At 50.7% G+C, this 19,758-nt stretch overlaps 4 protein-coding genes and 2 non-coding genes across 7 annotated transcripts in view; 2 read left to right on the top strand and 4 right to left on the bottom strand.

Moving 5' to 3' along the window:
* The window catches only part of LOC120948791 (rootletin), a 41,486-nt gene extending 32,696 nt beyond the window's left edge, over nt 1-8,790 (top strand). The window contains exons 3-6 of the mRNA XM_040365503.2: nt 1,521-4,104; nt 4,188-4,391; nt 7,726-8,013; nt 8,231-8,790. Coding sequence (XP_040221437.2) covers nt 1,521-4,104; nt 4,188-4,391; nt 7,726-8,013; nt 8,231-8,589 — 3,435 coding nt within the window. The 3' untranslated portion in view covers nt 8,590-8,790. The remainder of the gene's footprint in view (nt 1-1,520; nt 4,105-4,187; nt 4,392-7,725; nt 8,014-8,230) is intronic.
* Nucleotides 8,791-8,947: 157 nt separating this feature from the next.
* LOC120948793 (glutamyl-tRNA(Gln) amidotransferase subunit B, mitochondrial) lies at nt 8,948-11,963 on the bottom strand. Its single transcript, XM_040365505.2, has 4 exons — nt 11,622-11,963; nt 10,949-11,532; nt 9,607-10,046; nt 8,948-9,539 (listed from the first exon to the last, which is right to left on the bottom strand). Exons 1-4 carry the CDS (start codon nt 11,687-11,689, stop codon nt 9,036-9,038), a joined length of 1,596 nt encoding a protein of 531 aa, XP_040221439.2. The 5' UTR covers nt 11,690-11,963; the 3' UTR covers nt 8,948-9,035.
* Trnah-gug (transfer RNA histidin (anticodon GUG)) lies at nt 10,181-10,252 on the bottom strand. The gene has a single exon. It is a non-coding gene; the product is annotated as a tRNA-His (tRNA).
* On the bottom strand, nt 10,802-10,873 carry Trnag-ucc (transfer RNA glycine (anticodon UCC)). Its single transcript has one exon. It is a non-coding gene; the product is annotated as a tRNA-Gly (tRNA).
* Nucleotides 11,964-12,533: 570 nt separating the features above from the next.
* Nucleotides 12,534-14,566, top strand: LOC120948795 (zinc finger protein 235-like). Of its 2 annotated transcripts, XR_005750977.2 has the most exons (3): nt 12,534-13,011; nt 13,113-14,377; nt 14,455-14,566. XR_005750977.2 is itself a non-coding variant. In XM_040365506.2 (2 exons), the coding sequence occupies exons 1-2, from the start codon at nt 12,986-12,988 to the stop codon at nt 14,284-14,286; spliced, it is 1,200 nt and encodes a 399-aa protein (XP_040221440.2). In that variant the 5' UTR covers nt 12,534-12,985; the 3' UTR covers nt 14,287-14,566. The 2 variants fall into 2 exon arrangements, 1 of the variants encoding a protein (XP_040221440.2); XM_040365506.2 differs by having other exon boundaries at nt 13,113-14,566.
* A 330-nt stretch (nt 14,567-14,896) lies between these two features.
* LOC120948792 (uncharacterized) lies at nt 14,897-18,453 on the bottom strand. Its single transcript, XM_040365504.2, has one exon. The coding sequence runs from the start codon at nt 18,000-18,002 to the stop codon at nt 16,224-16,226; it is 1,779 nt and encodes a 592-aa protein (XP_040221438.2). The 5' UTR covers nt 18,003-18,453; the 3' UTR covers nt 14,897-16,223.
* Between the last annotated feature and the right edge of the window lie 1,305 nt (nt 18,454-19,758).

The raw sequence follows: 19,758 nt of genomic DNA, 5'->3' as shown, positions 1-19,758 counted from the left end.
CCCCTTTTCGTGTGTGGTTGTGAAAGGAATGGCTCCATCGGCTCCATCCCCCATCCGTCAATTATTGCTATATCGCTGATGATGATCGCAAACCTCCCAGCTGCACATTGCACATTGTGTCGTCCCGCACGCTCTCCGCGCCCCTACCCCCAGCTGCAGTTAGTGATTTATGTATGCGGTCGCGTTAGTTTCCCGCACAACGTTGGGACGCGGTGGAGGAGCATATGATTTAAATCGGAAAAACAGTTGCGATACAGCCTTCAGACACGAGGGAGTGTGAGAGAGAGACCCTTTATTAGACACGCCAACCAAACCAACCCGAAGGCCGAACCACTAGAGCCCTATCGCCCTATATGTGTGTGTGTGTGAGGCTCGTCGACGTTTATTTAATTTCGCATATTAAAAGAATGCCTATCATTAATTCGCATGCCTGACATCCGATCCTCCACCCCTCCCACACGTTCTCCGTCCTGCACTGCACAATTGTTTGTGTGCTGCGCATCATTGTCATCCATTGCGCACTGCGCAACATGCAATTTTCTGCACGCATGTCTTCTTTCTCGTCGTCGTCGTTGTGTTTTGTGGCGCGTGTTCCGCCAGACGGTGCCCACTAACTACGGGGTATACGAGGGTACGTGGTTGTGCTAGGCAAAGCCTGTGCTCTACGCGCTGTTCCCGATCGATGATGATGGTGACATCTATCAGGAAATAGTTGCGCTATTACGAAAGCCCAAGCCCAGTCGACGGAGGCCGGCAACGAGACACGAACCGGAACCTTCATTAGGCAATTCGAGCTGATAAGCAGTGTGCTCTGTTGGGTGTTGGCAGGCGTGTCGCCCAGTTTTGCGATGAGCTGGCCACCTTCGGGAACCAAACCGCACGTCACGCATAGTGTGCACTGGTGAATGATGGCGTTGTGGAGGGGTATCTTGCTTATTTGAGGAATGCTTCTGCCACGTAGTGCACTGTGTCGCTGTGTCATCGGCATCGTTCGTCTGCTGAAACGCGGACCTACGACGAAACGGGTTGCGCTTGCATCATTTCTAAATTTAAATGCGGCTTTCGGGAAGGGAAGGACTGCCCTCAAGATATTCTAGATAAGACTCTCTATTTAACATTCGCGTTCCGACTCATTTCAACATCTCTAATGATGATGATGGTGATGAGTTTCATCGCATACCCCAAAAACAGGTTAGAGCGAGACGGAAGTGTCTTACGATAATATTTTATTAATTTGTCATTTACTAATTTGTTAATTGATTAATTAATTCTTAATTCGATCAAATGGTGCCATCGAAATGTTCAACTTCTGTTTAAAAAATACCTCCTTCTGTAGTGTACGCACATAGTAGCAATAAATATCCCATTACTTTTTAATGTTACAAAACAAGACAACATGCAGCTCTAGTTGACATTCTTAACGTCCCCCTGTGCGCGCGGGTTCAAAACTGTTCCCCTCGTTAGCCCAAAATAATATAGTGGCACTAATGGACAGTATTTCTCTCGACCGTCTCTTGCAGAGTGTCGGACCGGAACAGCATGTGGGAAGCAGCATCACCACCACGACCGTCACCAGCACGCTGGAGGACAGCTGGTTCTGGGACCCGGACAACAACATCTCGTCCACATCGTCCTCCTCGAAGAAGGACGACAACGAATCGCCCTCCTCCGGGCCGACCGACCTGACGACGATTCCGCTCGAAGCGCCCGCCAGCGAAAGCGACATCATCGAGCGGCTGCAGCGCCAGCTGAACGAGAAGCTACAGCAGCTCAAGAAGCAGCAGCTCGAGAACGCCCTGCTGAACGAGAAGCTGGGCCAGGTGAGCGGCGAAAACCGCGAGCTGAACGAAAACATCGAAGAGCTCGACCGCCAGCACGAGGTGGTGCTGGAAAATCTGGTCGCCAGCAAGCGCGACCTGCAGGCCCAGTGCGGCCGGCTCGAGGCGGAGCTGAAAGCAAAGGCGACCGAATCGGAGACCGCACTGCAGCAGTTGCAGGCACGCTTCGAACGGCTGGAACAAACGCACGCCCAAACCTGCCAGGACAACGAGAAGCTGCGCACCGAAACGGCCAAGCTGACGGCGGAGCTCGAGCGAATCGTGTGCGAAAATGTGGAAGCCGTGGCAGCGCTCGAAAGGCAGCTGCAGGAGCAGCGAGACGAACGGGCGACAGCGGACGAGCTGTGCCAGACGCTGCGGGCGGAAATTGAAGAGCTGCGCCAGCGGACCGCCGACGAGGCGGCCGAGTTCGTTGTGGCCGTACCGACGCCGGAGCAACCGGCACCGAGCGCCGAGCTGGTGGCCGAGCTGGAGCAGCTGCGCCAAGCGCTGGAGGGCGTGCGCACCGAGCGGGACAATTTGCAGAAGCTGACCGCGGAGCTCGATCGGTCGGAGCACATCGGCCAGCTGGAGCGCGAAATCGGCGAGCTGCAGAACGAGCTGCGCAGCGTGATCATCGACAACTCGGTGCAGCTGGAAGGGAAGGCGAAGGAGTACGACGAAAAGCTGGCCACCTTGCGGCAGGAAAATCAAACACTGCGCGAGTCGTTAGCGAACGAGCAAACGGCCAAACAGAGTGAGCCCGGGCCGGATGGGCGGGTGGGCGAAATCATACGCCAGTTCTTCGACCTGGACCTGACCGAACCGGACCGGCTGGCCGAACGGCTGCAGGCGACGCGCGATCTAGACGCGAAGCTGGCCGCGCTGGAAAGGAAACTGATCGACGCGGGCAAGGAGATCAACTTCCTGAAGGCGGAAAATTCGCGCATCCAGCACGACAAGGACACGCTCACGGCGGACCTGATGCAGTACGAGAAGGAGTGCGCCAGCCTGATGAAGAACAACGACCGGCTGCTGGAGGAGCTGGAAAACGTCAAGTGCAACAAGCTGGAAACGATCAACGAGAACGCGGAGGACAGCATCGTGGTGCTGGAGAAGCAGCTGGACGATGCGCACCGGCTGAACCGCACGCTCGAGGAGGAGTACCGCGAGGCGCATCGCAAGCTGGAGGAAGTGCTGGAAGAGAAGGAGGAGCTGCTGACGAGCGTGTCGACGCTGGAGAGCAGCGAAAGCGAGAGCAAGGCGCGAACGCTCGTCCTGGAACGCTCCCTGGCGGAGGTGCGCAAGGAACGCGACGAGCTGGCGGAGCGGCTGCAGCAGCTGCGGGACGCCGGGGGACAGGAAGCGGAACAGCTGCGCACCGAGCTAACCAGCATGCAGGGCCAGCTAACGACGATCAACGAGGATCACGCCAGCCTGGTGCGCAAACTGCAGCAACTGCAGCACACCTCGTCCGAGAACGTTCGCACCTGGGAGGGCAAGCTGAACGAGATGCGCCAGCTGCTCGAGGCGAGGGAGTCCGAGCTGGAGCAGGCACGCGAATCGACGGCAGCCGCCGAGCAGCAGCAACAGCTAGCGGCAGAAAGCGAGCGCTATCGGGCCGAGCTGGAGCAGCAGCGGGAAGCGCTGGAAAGCCTTACGCAGCAGAAGGAAAACCTCGTCCAGCTCGTCACCACCAAGCACAACGAAAGCGTGCAGTATCATGCGGAAATTCAGCGGCTCAACCAGCTGCTGCAGGCGGAAACCGAGCGGGCAGCGCCCGCCTGCCCCGACTGTCCAGCGCTGCGCGAAAAGCTGCACGAGCACGAGCGGCTCACCGATCAGATACAGTTTTTGCGCGAAAAGTCCGACATCCTTACCGCCAACCTGATGACCGAGCAGAGCAACCAGCGGCAGGCGCTGCAGGAGAAGCAGTTGCTGATCGAGCAGCGGGACGGGCTGCAGCGCGACCTCGAGCGGTTGCGGCAGCATCTGCTCGAGATAGAGGAAGCGCACACGCAGGAAACGGTCGAGCTGCAGCGCCGGTACGACGACACCCGCCAGCAGCTGGCGTCGCTCGAGCGGGAGGTGAAGCAGTCGACCAACGCGCTCACGTCCGCCAGCATCCGGGCGAACCAGCAGGCGGAAACGCTGCAGGCCCAGTACCAGCTGCTGCTGCAGCAGCGGGACGAGCTGGGCGCCCGGCTGAGCGCGGCGGACGATCGCGACCAGAAGAATCAGGCCGCCCTCACCAACCTGCAGTGCGCGCTGGAACAGTTCCAGATGAGTGAGTGGGGGACGCGCGTTTTATATCTCTTTTGTTGGTCCGCAGTCTGCTAACCTCTGCCTTTGCCTTTGTTCTTATTTTAGATCGCGAACGTGACATCGAGCTGGCGACGGGCAGTATTCGCAGCGAGCTGGAGCAAGCGCGAACCCGCGAGGAGGCGCTTAAAGACACGCTCAAGCAGGTGCAGCAGCAGCTGGCCGATGCTAAGACGGGCCTGCTGGCAGCGGCACGCATTTCCGACCAGCTGGAGATCTCGCAAGTGACGGTCGCGTCACTGAAAGCGGAATGTAAGTATCGCACAGCGGAAGGCGCGTCGCGGCGCTAGTCCCACTATCAGCTACATCAATTAATTAACGGCTAATCCAATAATCGGGTAATGGAATCGTGCGATAAAACGTTGCACACTAACACGATAAGAAGCGTGCTAGCGCGTGCGGAAGCTACAAAGAGGTGGTTTTGTACTGTTGGAGGCTTGCTTGCTAAACCGTAAAGTAGAGAAGGACTGTTGCCCTTGCTTGCTGCGTAGTAAAAAGTCATTGAATGATTTACAAATTTGCAACCATTTAAATTCGTTTCGGTAGAATGGAATAATACTAACGCTCACTTCTAACTGCACTGCTCATCTAATGTACTACCTTAGAAAAACAAATAATTTAAAAGCCTAAAACCTTCATTCCCAACGGTTTCTGGTCGGTGTCCTTCGTCGGAACGCGCAACTGCTAGACTCTCTTTAAGTATGTCCTGGCGAACTGATATGTTAGTGTCAATCAAAATTTCCTTCATCCCCTCCCCACCGATGCGTGCACCATCAAACAGTTGCGGATTATTCACATCGCTACCTCCGGGAAAGGCAGGGGGAGATAAAGGGCCATCAAAACTAACTGTGCATCTGCATCTGCAAAAATTTGCGCGTTCGCGTGTGTTTGTGTGATCTGCATTGGAATGGAAATGAAACCCAATTGGGGATCAAAAAATACCAAAAGGAAACATACCTCCCCTCACACACATGCACACGCTCCTGCAAGCCATATCAGACACAAACTTCCAACCAGAGCTAGTACGTGGTGCCCCTTGCTCTCCTCCTGCGGCACAAGAAGGCACAACGCGGAAAGGACGCTCGCACCTCCATACACACAGACACACGTCACATTCGACCACATTTAGTTCGACCGAAAGGTAAATATCAGCTGGTAATTCTAGGCTATCAATCCATCGTGCATCCCGGGATTTCAGCTGATATCCACTTTTCCGTCGAGGAAACCCTTTTTTGGCCAGAAGCAACATCACGGAACATAACGGTGTGTGTGTACGAGAAATGGATCAAAACAATAATGCGTCGAAATTCAATTGCGGAAATCCGTTTTTCAATCTTCCCCCGTCGTTTCATTAAACACATCTCATTACACCTTGTTTATTTAAGTGACGAAAACTAATCCATTGTTGTTAAGTGAACCAATTACCGTACGCGGTGGTTAGTGGTGGTATGCAATCGTGCCGCTCAGCTTTTCGTGGATTGTGCTGGTGGTTGTTGGTTAGAGACTAAGATGATTGCACTACTAAACTGCACGCGCTTGCTTTATATGCACCCATTGCTGTTGTCGTTGTGTTTGAATCGCACCATGCACTAAAAGCTCGTCCAGCGCGAGTTCCAGAGCTTCCCGAGATTTGCCAAACGCGTTGGCACTTTGTGTTAGTATATGTGTTCAAATACACCGACGTAAGTACACACTCACCTGGACTGGATTGTGGCAACAACGGCGGGCAGCTGGTACCATTGTTTCCAAATGTGTCCCATCAACCCCTCCAACCGCAACAATGCTAGTGACGAAATGGCCAAAAACCCATCCTTCAGGTTCTCGACGGTTGATGATTCAGTGTCGTTTAGCGTAATCCATTCCACCTTTTGTTGCACACTGTTATTTGATTAGTGGATTAGTAGTAAAGCCTCTTATCTGTTGTGCCATTGTTTTTATTATGAAATGTGTGTGTACCTTTGACTGTTTCGTGCCTCGCGCTGAACAGATCGGCCTCATCCCCTTGATGCCTTTGTTTGTCAACTACATATCTGTCTAACGTTGGAGGCCGCTTGCTTTGATTGAAGATAGACGTTTTTGCTTTAAGTGCATGCAGTACAAGCTTATGATCTAGGATGCACTGCGGTTACACGAACGGTGTACAAGTGATGGAATATAAACCATGACGACCTAGGTTAAAGTGGGTTTTTGGGTGCGCTGTTTTCTTTTCTAGGCAACGGGCGTACACGCCTAAAGGTAGGCAAAGAGAAGCAAAACTGCCCTTGCAGGGGCGCGCGTCCAAACAGCTCGCTTCTGCCAACACCACTGCGACATACACACACACACATTGTGGCGTGGATGGGCGGCAATCTCAAATTGTAATAGTGTGTCACCGTTAACGGCTGGACCATTGTGCTGCCATCGTGATCCACCGACAAAAACACACATTACAGATTGGGATTACCCCGTCCATGCTCCGCTCACCACATACAACCCCATCGCGCTCCCGCTGTGTATACCTGCTGCCATTTGTGTTTTTGTGTGTGTACTCGTGTTCGATGTTGTGAAGTTCAATGTGATTTATTTGTTGTGCTATTTTTTTTCAGTTTGTTTTATTTAGCTTGTTTGATGATATGTTTAACTTGCCGTTTTCTTTTCAATTTGCAAATGTGTTTGATGTTATTTCTGTGTCTTTTTTAATTTATTGTAAAATTTGCAAATGTTTTTGATTTTCTTTTTGTGATTTTTATGTTTTTACTTTTTGTTAAAATTTGCAAAAGTGTTTGATGTTCTTTCTGTGATTTTTTTTTTACTTTTTGTTAAAAATGCAATTGTGAATGTCCTTTGATTGTGTTTGAATGCAGTTCATGTAATAATTATTGTTATCGTTCTATAGTTATCTTATGCGTTTGTCATGTTCGCTTATAATGTACCCCGGCGAAATCATACACTCATATTTACACTTAATCATCATTATGCAAAATTTAAAAAAAAATCGCATTTCAATATGTTCAAACTAAAAGGATAAAGAGATACCAGTGTGTGATCTACGTAATCTCATCGTATGAATGCGTGCAACGATAGCGTGCAGAGGAGAACTTACACCCGTCCCGCCGGGGTGAGTATTACATCAGGTACTGGTGTGTAATTTAAACGACCATCGGACATGGGGGCTGCCCAACTCCTCTTCTGTCCCCGGTCAAGCTATCAGTACTTGTGTTATACTCTCCTCGTCGGCATACGTCTCGCAACGATCTAATCCAGCGTGTGCCCCGTCCAGCTGTGCATGTGCATTCTACAAAACGGACTCGCCTCGACTGCACTGTGTGAACTGAAGTAGTGTGTTAGCAAGCGAATTTAGTGATTGAGCGCGCAGTTCTAGTATTACTATGTGCCATTCATCGAGTTGAAGCATACAAGATGTAAGATTCCATCCATACAACAAAACGAGCGGTGTTAGCATAACTCACTCATTTCAAATGCTTATATTTAATTCCTTTAAAAAAACAATACTTCAATTGCCCTTCTATTCTGCACCATTCTGACCTTCGCTTCTTGCGAACATCTATTCCCTTTGTTTCTGCCGCCCGGCTTTCTTCCCTTACAGTGACCAAGCGCGACGAGCGGTATGCGGCACTCGAGCAGCGACTCCAGGAAACGGAAGCAAGCCAGGCGGATAAGGTGGAAAAGACGCTGGTGAAAAATCTGGTCATTGGGTACGCGGTGGCACCGAATGCATCCGATCGGCAGCAAATCATGAAGCTGATCTCGTCCGTGCTGACGATGGACCAGAACGAATGTACGAAGGTGGGCCTGCATCACAGGGGTACGGTGGGCGGTACGGGCGGATGGCTGAACAGTATACTCGGTGGAGGTGGAAGTGGAGAAGCAGGAGGTAAGATGCTGTTTTTCGTACCTAAAACATAGAGTTTCGAACTATTTTCATTGCTTCACAAGAGCCCCACGTGTTGCTGTTAAGATGCAATAGCTCAAAAAAGCGCCATCTATGTCTCAAGCGATGTACTAAAAGCGAGCAACAAACTGAGCTACAAAGCTGTAATCCTTGTAATTGCAAATTTAACACTGCCTCTTCTTCTTCGTCTCCCAATCAGCTAACTACAACAAAGAATCCCTCACCGAGGCATTCGTGAAGTTCCTCGAGAAAGAGTCTGCGCCACGTGCCACCGCAAGCTCTAGTCTACTGAACATAGTCACGTCACCTGCAGCCGCAACCGGAACGACATCCAGCGTTGGCGAACAGCAACAGCAGCAGCAACAGCAGCAGTCGATGGCAACATCAACCACCACGGTCACATCGGTCGGTAGCAATCTGATCACTGCACCACCCGCAGCATCTTCCGTACAGCCGATCCTGGTGCCGGAAGCGGCGATGATGATGATGCAGCAGCCCGGGTTTGCGCCGCCACGCAGTTCCAGCTCGATACTGAAGGACATACTGAGCGATTCCTGATACAGCTACGGTGATCCGTTACTCTTTTAAGCAGTCAAATGCGTCAAACGAAAGATGTATATATTATTATTCTATCTTCATCCCGCGTCTGGACGGTGCGGGGCTGTATGCTGGAAAAGTGACAAGTTTAGCAAATTCCTTTTAATGAACATGCAGAACACACACACAAACGCAATATAAAGGACCTATTATCTTATCTTATTTGAGCTTATACACAACTCAGCTATTATTCTCCTAAAATGTTGATGACACCTACTGTTATTCGCTTTTGACTGCTGAGTCGATACGTTTATGGACCACTGTTTGTGGCGACCATCTAATTTCGAAACAGACAAAAAAAACATATAGGAGAGTTGCTTTTATGCTTCATTTCAATTTCTCTAGTTTGGTTTTTGACTTTATTCACCTTAAGTAAAATTGGCAAAGCGTCCTATTCGGTGTGTCTCTTACTTTAACATCTCCTTCAACATCTCCACCGCTCTCGCCATGTCAACCTTCTCCTCACTAGCCTTTGCCACCTCACCCGCCAACGCGTACAGCATTTTCTCCTTGCCTTTGCGATACTTATCCACCAGCTTGGGACTGCGCTCAATAACGCCTTCACAGTACCGTCTGATGTCCGATTCATCCGTAATAAGGAACCAATTGTTAGCGGTAACGATTTCCCGTGGGCACGATGATGATGGTGCACTTCCTTCAGCCCTATCCCGTTGATCCAGCAGCTCCTGCAGCACACGCCGAGCATAGTGAATGTTGAGCTGGTTTTCCTGCAACATATCCACAATGGTGGCGAGCTGGCTAGTAGTTAGGTGCGCATCGGCCGGCTCTAGCTTGTTACGGTTTAGCATCGTAAGCAGCTCATTGATGAGAAAGTTTGCCACCAGCTTTGGGGATCGAGTCGCCGACTCGTCGATGATGGAACGGAAGTGTTCGTATAGTGTAACGTCGTTCTAAAATGAAGGGAAGCGACATTTTTTAGTAAATCCCAAACCTTGCATCTACTTTCAACCCACTTACCACCAGCGTTATTGCGATCGTACTGGTCAGCTGGTGGCGCTGTATAATCGTTTGGCGTGTTTGCTCCGGCAGCTCCGGCAGTGTCTGGTGTAGTTTCGGCACGTCTATCAAACCAACGGCGTCTGCGTCAGGCGATTCCGCCGAATCTTCACTTAGTTTTAAATGCAACGGCGGAAGGTTCGGTTCCGGCATAAAACGATAATCCTGCACCACTTCCTTGTCTCGCATGGCGACCGTTTTCCTAGCCGTCGAGTCCCAGGCACGAGTTTCGTTGTGTATCGTTCCACCCTCGTCCAGAACGGCGATTTGACGCTGTATTTCGTAATCGACGGCCTGAGCGACGGCTCGCACCGAGCCAATGTTTTTCACCTCCGTTCGCGTGCCAAGCGGTGTACCCTCCAAATGTACCGATATGTTAGCGTCCACTCGTAATGCACCCTCTGCAAATGGAACGACAATAAAATCAGACAAGCAATAATAAAATGAGGTAGCAGAACAATATTTTGAACTATCTATCGCTTGGACAGAAAAAAAAAGTTTCATCTCATCCGTGACAGTGTTCGACGAGCGACACTGCCGTGACCAGGATTCGAACCTGGGTTACTACGGCCACAACGTAGGGTCCTAACCACTAGACGATCACGGCTGTCGAGACATACTCTACTGTCTTGCTCACGCACTACAAATATCACAGTTACACTATATCGAAGTGTGTCATGATGTGCTCACAAATATTTTTAATAAGAGGCGAAAGAACTCCGCAGGAGCCAAAGCCTCTCTAAACCATACTAACAACAACTCACAAATATTTGTTATCGAATTTTGAATTTTAAGCCATGTTTCATAATGAATCAATATCAAACGAATATAGTTTATACTTTTTTACTCTAGTTACTTTAACACTTCCTACAAAACTATGAGTATTATCGCTGTTTTTCTGTACAAACAAAAACGATTCAATCAATTGATAATCAACAAAAATATCAATAATATAGAAAAATCTTTACATTTTATGCACTATTTCAGCTTTGCTCGAAGCAGTATAGTAATTTCCAAAATTTACCAAATAATATGCCGCAACGATTCATTCTCATTCAAAACTGATTAAATCTAACTTTTACTAAAACACAAACATGATTAGATTAATAAAACAAATCAACTAGCGAGAAATTTCATAACAAACAAAATACTTCTGTGCGTCGGCCGGGAATCGAACCCGGATCAACTGCTTGGAAGGCAACTATGCTGACCATTACACCACCGACGCACTCTCTTCTCCCGCCGCTTAATGCCATACTGTCTCTTCACTCACACTCATCCATCGCCACCCCTTCACACGTACCTTCCATCTTGCAAGAGCAGCTCTGCAACCTCGTCAAAATCAGGATCAATTCCTTCACCAGCGCCGCCGCTTCCTCGCCAGTTTCCAGGTCCGGTTCAAACACCAACTCCATCAATGGCACACCAGCACGATTCAAATCCACCAAGCTTTTGCGCTCGTACGGATCGTGCAGCGATTTTCCACTGTCTTGCTCGAGCTGCAGCTGATGAAGCCTTGCCGTTTTGTAGTAAGGCGTCTTTGTCACTCCGGGAACAAACACCGGAAACGATAGGTTTCCGCCCCGTGCCAATGGAGCTCGCTGCTGCGTGATCTGATATCCGTTTGGCAAATCAGCATAAAAGTAGTGTTTGCGGTCAAACATCGATACTGCGCTCACGTTGCATCCTAGTGCGAGTGCTGTTTTTACACCGAGCTCTACGGCACCTTTGTTTAGCACGGGTAATGTTCCGGGAATTGACGCGTCGAACAAAGCAACACACGAATTCGGGGCAGCTCCAAAGGTAGCCCGAGCCCCGGAAAACAGTTTCGATTTGGTCTCCAGCTGTGCGTGTACCTCCAGTCCGACGACGCTTTTCCATTTTGTCCTATCAGTAAAAGGGGATGTGTTGTGCATGTTAGTAACAAACGAATTACTGTTATTTTAATTTAGCTTTGTGCTAAATATCAATCGTACCTTGCATTGTTTTTTGGATGTTTTGCGGCAGAGAAATATCGGAACAGCAGCCGGTTGGATAACGCCATGGTTTCTCAAGCAAACGTCAGCTGTTTGTTTACATTCTTCAGTGCCGGTTTGACAGCAGATTTGTTGTTCTCTGGCCAAGAGGTTTTGTTCGTTTTGCTTTTCGTTGAATTGGTCGGCACATGGCACGTGTGTGGCAGAGCTCGTACAATTAGTAAATATAATAAGCTGTAAAATGTGTATAAAAGTGCAACAGTGGCTATTGGAATGAAATGTATTGATTAATTGTGAAAAGATGTACGAATAGTGCGCAGTGTTAGAGACGTGCAGTGGCAGTTAGAGCATTAAATTTCACCGATGGATTTCGACTGATGTGTAAGTCAATTTTTCATTATTTACGATTCATATCTTTATTTCTGTAGTATTACTATTTCCCAAAATATTGTTCTAATTGTCATATCCATATGTATGTATTGCTAATTAACAAAATGGGTATAAACACAACAAGAGTTTGTTGTTAACGGTGTTGATAGCAAACAAGTGAATCAAATAATATGTGTGGTCATTAAATGCTATTATTTTTTTTTTGAATGTTTTTAAAGAGTCTAAAAGGGGTTTTAACTCAATTAATCGAAGTTAATTAAAATGAAAAACATATTAGTTTGTTGAAACACATTACCAGCACCATATTCCACAAACAGCCGGCGCTCGTAAATGTTTTGTTTTGGTTTCGGTTGCCAACGGTTACACTAAAGGAAAGGGATGATGATATGTATAATAATCACGAAAGTGAAATTTAATAAAAGATTTTTCAAATAATAAACAATTGCCGAGAAATTAACTAATTATTTACAAAAAAAAAAATTAAACACAACTGTGGCACAAAATGACGCCGATTGAGCAAAACAACCTTTGCTTCGCGTATACTTTGGGTACCTCTGACAATTTTCCGTCTCTCTCGGGCAAAAAAGCACACACAGTGCATCACATTATTTTTTTTTTTCGACGAAAGAGAATAAATTATCAGTAAATTACGCTAAAACAATGCTATCTACAGCTTGTAATGATTTCCTTTCCAACGAGACCGCCTTCTCTGCGTATCAGCTGGAATTGTTCCGTGGGGAGCACCGCGCATGGCTGCATGCTTTCGGCTGCGTGCGTGCTTTTGTAGAGAAAGAAAAGAACAGCAAAGGAGGAAAAAATGGTTGTCAGTGTATAATGTAAACAAACCGTTGCCCCGCTGTTGGTTCCTGCTGCAAGATATCCAGTTACTCCAGAAAAATTGTGTAGTTTTCAGTTCGTTGTGCTTGTGGGAAACAGTTTTAGGGTAAAAAGGCGAGCGCAAACCCTTCCAGTGAATGGATTTAACAATCTACAACGATGTGTAAGTGTTTTGGACGCACAGAAAAGGCCGTTTTATCTGGAGGGTGAAAATATTTTTTTAAAAAAATATTTCCTAATCGCTGTTCTCGTTCCCACGCATAGTCCGAGTGATACGCCTGGCACATATTGCCGATTCTGCTTTCGCGAAACCAGCCTGGTGCCGATCTTTCATCCTACCACCAGCGAACCGTTGAACATGGAGTTGATAACGGTAATCGTGGACTGTATCGGTGTGTTGCTGAAGCCCGAAATGGATTTCCCCTCCGCCGCCTGTCAGGGCTGCCTGCAGCTGATGCAGGAGTTTCACCACTTTCGAAGGCGTGCCCGGGAGTACGACAAAATCATACGCTCAAAGATTTTGCCGCGCATAGAGCCGGAAGTCATCATAGTGAAGCAGGAAGCGTCCGAACTGGAAAATGCGTACGACGATCACGAACAGGCAGACAAGGAAAGCAGCAGCAGCAGTACACTGACAGCTGACGAATCTCGGGACGCCTCCATCGATGTGCTTGAACAGCTGCAGCAGCTACACCAGCAGCACCAGTTGCATCAGCAGCAGCAACAGCAACAGCAGCAGCAGCTATTTCTGCAGCAGCACCAGTTGCAACAGCTTCATCACCAACCGTTGCAGCACGAACCAACCGAGGAGCAGCAGGAACCAAAGTTTAGCATGAGTGCCATCTTCAGCGCACAAGCGAACGCGCTGGCAGCGGTCGCTGCCGCCGCCGCCGCCGTCACACCGATACGCACCCAAACGCGCAGCCAATCGAAGCGGCAGTCCGGCTCGATGGCCCCGGCCCTCGAGGACAATCGGTGCATGGTGTGCGGGGAAAAGTTTCAGTCGCGCGACGTCTGGGTCGCCCATCTGGCGGTGCACACGGTCGAGCGGCCGTTTCAGTGCCACATCTGTTTGGCGCAGTTCAAAACCAAATACGTACAGCAGAACCACATCCGGACGGTGCACGAAAACGTGCGCAGCTACCGGTGCCCGATCTGTACCGAGCCGAGCCGCATGTTCAAGAGCAAGCGCACGCTCGAGGATCACATGCGCTATCACACGGGCGAGCGGCCGTTCGTGTGCTGCATTTGTAAGATAACGTTCTCCTCCGGCAGCGTGCACCGCAACCACATGTACCGGGTGCACCGGGAGATGCGCAAAAAGGATCGGCGGTGCAACTACTGTGGGAAGGTGTTTGATCGGATTCTCGATCTGAAACGCCACCAGACGAGCTACTGCGAGAAGATTGTCGGCCAGGAGATGGCCGACCGATTATAGAAGGCAGGAGGCGTATCCTTTGGGGGATTAACGGATTGATCCTATTGAGCGCACGGGGTGAAACTTCTAACTGCAGGAGGAGAGAGTGAAAGTATATATGTGCTTACTTTGTGCAAACTTTTATGTTGAGTGTAAATGTATTAATCTGTATTTGTACCATTTTTTTAGCTAAAAATCGAAAAACAAAAACAATACCAACAACACATTGGCCACCTTATGCGTGCGATCGCGCCTAGCTGTTGTAAATAGCCAAATATGAAACGATGTGAAACATGTCAAACGGAAGTTCCTTTTTGATGTACAAAAGAGCGTTAAAGAGTGAGTTGGTCGGCACTGTAGGTGTGAGGAATGTGATATATCACCACCAGTCAGGATCGCGATTCTCCATCGTTGCTCATTTCTGCGCAGCTTATGCTTCGCACACAACGATCATTGACCCTCCCGTGCGGTGGGTTCGCCGTATGTGGATCGATTGATAATTGTTTGATGAAATGATGGACAGCCGAGTAGATTCGCCATGACAGCTGTACAACGTATAACCTTTAAGGCCCAATATCGCACTCTCTCAAGCATTCATAAGAATGCACATTCACACTGCTCTTATCACCAGTTTTGTAGGATTCCACATGTTTTTTTTAATTTTATTTTTACATTTTATTTCTATATGTACACTTTAATTCTATATGCACGTTTCCCTAACGTTTGCGCACTCTGTTGCATGCTGTGCGCCACGATGTGTCTAACCTACCATGGGGCCGATAACGGCCTACACATTGCTACCCACGCTCGCTTTTGCTAAGCGGGAAGCGAAATTAAGATAGGATAATTGAAACCTCTGGAAGAGCGTTCGCATAGATTGATCAACAACAAACAACAATCAACAAAAAGCTCCCAAAAAACGGTGAGTTTCAAACGAAACAGTACATGTTGCTCTAACCTATGACCTGCGCCCAAGCGATAAGCGCACCAGCGCACGGTTGGTTATTTTTAACTGCAGCCCAGTACCCTGTCTGTTGTCTCTCGTACTTTGGAGTACGCGGCATCCGGCACGTCCCACACGTCGCACTGCCTGTTGCCCAGCAACAGGAACGGGACGGGACTGCACAATCGCCACCCTCTTCTTTCCCTCTTAAGCTTGAATGTGCGGCTTATTCATCGGTTTTAGAACGATGCATCTAATTTGCCGCTCGGCCCAACTGAGCAGTAAGTATTATGCACAAAGCTAAGACGGGGTATTAGTTTTTGCTATGAAACTAGCATGTGTGTGTGAGAGAGTGTTGAATCTACTTTAGCGCCCAACGTTTGCCTGTTAAAAACTTATTCTGATCATGGCGGTTGCCTTTTGTCTCGCTAGCCTATCAACTTCCCCCTCACACACACACACACACACACACACACACATGACTCGCCGAGCCAAATGTTACATATATCCCGCAAAGCCGGCCCATCACGCGGGCCCGCGTGTCACCGCGTGCCCGCCCGTAACCGCGATCAAAGTCTATTGATTCTCTCTCCATGCTTATGTATGTTTGTAATCACTTTTGCTCTGGTCTGCGCCCTGCCATCGTTGTCGTGGTAGTGGTAGGTGGTGGTTCCGGTTCGATTGGTTTTGCCCTCGCCCGCCACATCGGCACATTGGGCAAGATTGGCCGCAAGGATGTTTTTGATTTCGTTCGACCTGTTGCTCCCTCGCCCGGCTCCCTCTTGCGGCAAAGGAGCAACAGCGGTAGCAGGCAGCAGCACAGCTTACACGTGTTAATCATCGTGATCAGCGTGCTGGTGCGTGTGTGCGCCCGCGCGCGCCTACATCTTCGAACACAATCAGAGCGCTGCGGTTTTTGCTTTAAACTCTATCACTCGTCGATGTCATCTCAAGGAGTCCCCGGGAGGAGCCACCATCACCAGCAACACTGCTGCTGCTCCCGCCACCTGGCGACTCACTGGACCGGTGCGGCCATCGCAGGTACGGAGGTGCGTGAGGCTTGCCGTTTGTGCAGAAAGCGCTTGACGGAGTTGAACGGCAGCTGGAAGTGATAGTACGCACAGTACGGCAGCGGATCCCAGTAGACGAACAGGGCCTCCCGCTGGTCGATCACCGTGCCGATCAGATGCTGGACCGCGTCCACGCTCGGCCTTCGCAGTGCGTTCAGCACCGTCTCGTGGATCCAGTAGCGGCCGCCCTCCTGCACCAGCGGGCCCGAGTTTTGCCGGCTAAAGTGCGGGCAGGGCTTGCAGAGCACGCGCGAGTGCACGCCGGTGTAGCAGATGTACGGCAGCGACACGCCGACCCGTATGCCGAGGGGCAGTATCTGCCCGCTGCACTGGCACTTGACCAGCCGGAAGCTGATGTGCCCGTTGATCGGGCGCTGGAGCCGTATGCGGCGGAAAAACTCTTGCAGCCACCGGTCGATCGCGGCGTTCTCCTCCGGCACCAGGCTGCGCGTGTCCGCCTGGATCGCGCACGTCACGTTCGCGATCACGGCCGAATCCTTCACCGTGGTGCAGGTGACGTAGTGCGACCCGATCACGTCCCGTATGACGACCCACTTTTGCGCCTCGCTCACCTCGTAGTTGAGGCGCAAATCGCGCCGATTGGCCGGCAGGACGTACTTGCTGCGCTCGAGCAGCCCTAGCGCCCCGGAAGCGACCATCACGTTGCGGAACCCGGCCAGCCAGCCGCCGTCGTACAGGCGGGCCAGTTCCTCCTTCGACGACACGATCTGGTGCGGCGGGAGCTGTATCTCGTTCGCTTCGCATTTGCGCATCACCTGCAGGATGTCGTCCAGCACGGACGTTTCCTGCGCGCCCGGGATGAAGCTGGAGCAACCGCGCAGCTCCAGGTGCGGCTTGGCGAGGGCATCGTAGTGCGCCGGGCTCGTGGCGCACACCGGTATGTAGTGGGTCGGCTGCTCCTTCTCCACGATCTCGCACAGGGCCGCTATGTACTCGCCGACCGTCTCGGGCGTGGGCCGCTGGATCGCGTAGAACTTGCTGACGGCGGTCGAGAAGCGGGCGAGCGCGAACAGACCCTCGAACTCGAACACGACGACGCGCGCACCGGACTTGTAGAAGTTGCGCGCGAGATGCAGCGTCTGGATCGTGCTGCCGCAGCTGATCAGGATCGTTCGCTTGCGGCGGTTGCGCTCGTGGGCGGGCGTGTGCAGCGCTACCAGGGCCCACTTCAGGCCGGCCAGCGGCAGCGCTATCAGCTTCCAGAACATCCACAGGCAGGCGGACAGCCAGAAGGCCGGTGCCGACAGCAGGAACGGCTTCCAGGCCAGCGCCATGCAGCAGCCGAGCAGCCGCTGGGCGACGGCAATCAGCAGCAGCGGCCACCAGAGCACCAGCCGCAGCAAGATGCGCCCGCTCGACACGCGCTGCTGGGATGCCGGGGCTTTTGCCGTGGATGCAGCCGTTGATGGCGGTGCGGACGGCGCCACAGTCTCCAGCTCGCGATCCTCGGGGATGAGCGTGAAGGTGCTGGAGTAGTTGCGACGCAGCGTCGACGGCGGCGAGGAGGACAGCGGCGAGCTCGGCATCGGGGGCGAATTGTGCCGCGAGCCGTACGGTGTCCATCGCGGACTCGATGGAGCCGTGCGGGAAAACATTTTCGCCAAATTGTCGGCCGTGTTGTTGTTCGAGAGGTACACGACGTTGCCCGTACTTTCGCTGCGGTTCCACGGGCCGAAGATTTTGTCCTTGCTTGCGGAGGGCATTCTATCACTCTTTTCTTTTTAACGCGGATCACTCTCACACACACACACACACACACAGTTAATGTTCTGCAGAAGTCACTTTGGAGTCACACACCAAAGCAACGAGAGAATCGGGGAAGAAAACTAGAGCGCAACGCGAGAGAGTAATTCGCACATGGCGCAGGTTTCGGTTACGGACGTGGTAGCTCCAGTGGCCGGAGCGGACACTCCAAGATCTGCCTATCGCGATCGTTGTTACGCACACGCCCACACACGCGCGTGTTCAGCAAGCTTTTGACCGCGCAACGTTCCACCGTATACTGACTGAGCAGCCGGGCGAGCGATGCCTATTTAAAAACTGATCCCCGCGGAACAGTGCCCCTGACAAGCCACCCGGACACCCGATAGTACATGCCGGGTGGATGTATGTGTGTGTGTGTGTGCACGATTCCCCCTGGTACCCCAGCGGCAATCGCACGTACGGACGTGTAGGGCGAAGTAAAAACATTCCAAAGCAAAACCCCGATCGAAGGCCGCCCCGGGCCTGGCGCTGTTATCAGTTGTTCTGCGCCCAACCCAATAAGGATCGATGTCCATTAGTCAGGTTTGACAGCGGTGGTCTGTGTGGTGCAGTGTGTGGCATCGAGTAGCAGCAGCAGCAGCAGCAACAGGTACCGGTAGGGATGGCTCAACACACACATACTCCCTCTCTCTCTCTCTCTCTCTCTCTCTCTCTCTCTCTCTCTCTCTCTCTCTCTCTCTCTCTCTCTCTCTGTCTCTCTGTCTACGTTCTTGTTCGTACACGATCGCGACTAACACTCCTACATCTTTCGCTACCCCGTCAGTACTTATCTTCACGATGCTTCTATCACCACACACCGCCATTACGCCTCCACTCGAGCGAAGATCTTTTCCCTTTTTTTTCCTTCAACGACGAATGCAGCAGTTTCGGGATCGCGATTCGCGAATGCGCGTGACATAATAGGCCGCCACTGCGAACGGGGCAGGATCACGCTCTCCGAGCATGTCCATGTCGATCCGGCGTGTTGAATTTGTATGCCAGCCTGCTCCCTGGGACCTTTGCAACCATTAATCGGACAGTTGGGTAAACTTGGGCTCTTTCCTGCCAAAACGGTTGGCAGCACCACCCCGTTCTATGTTGATACTGGGCGTCACCGTTTCCCCCGGAACACACATCCGCTGCACCCCCGTTCCCAGGTGTCCTTGGCAGTGACCGTAAAGCCACCGGACAAGAAAGCAATCGCTCACGTACTAGGGCGCCGCTTACCGGCAACATCTGGAACACACAATGTACGCCGAACGATCGAGGTGAGACGGGAAGAATTAATCACAGGAACCGCTATTGGTGAATCTGCCGGGGACCGGCAGGTTGAGCGCGATTTTTTTGTACTTTTTGCTACTTATTGCACACGGCACAAGTGATACGGAGTAGATGCAGTGAACGGAATTGGAAAATACCAAAAACATTTCGTAGATTTCGCAGCAACAAGGCACTTGCACGCAGTGGTATGGACTGAATCACGCAGTTAAAACAATAGATTAGAGCGAGTGCTGTTTGCGGATTTAATTAAAACAGATAATTGATTCGCATTCAATTTATGTAACATTAACTTTATCGCACAATTTCAACTGCGTTGCTTTGAATTCAGTGGCTAACTAAAATGGTAGTACAGTCCACTAATTCGCATTAATTTGCAAACATCTTGACCAATTCTCTATTAACACTTCAGAATTTGATGTTAATGTATAGATAAAC

Source organism: Anopheles coluzzii, chromosome 2 (assembly GCF_943734685.1).
Source record: "Anopheles coluzzii chromosome 2, AcolN3, whole genome shotgun sequence".
Classification (NCBI taxonomy): domain Eukaryota; kingdom Metazoa; phylum Arthropoda; class Insecta; order Diptera; family Culicidae; genus Anopheles; species Anopheles coluzzii.
This window is presented reverse-complemented; position numbering and strand designations above follow the sequence as displayed.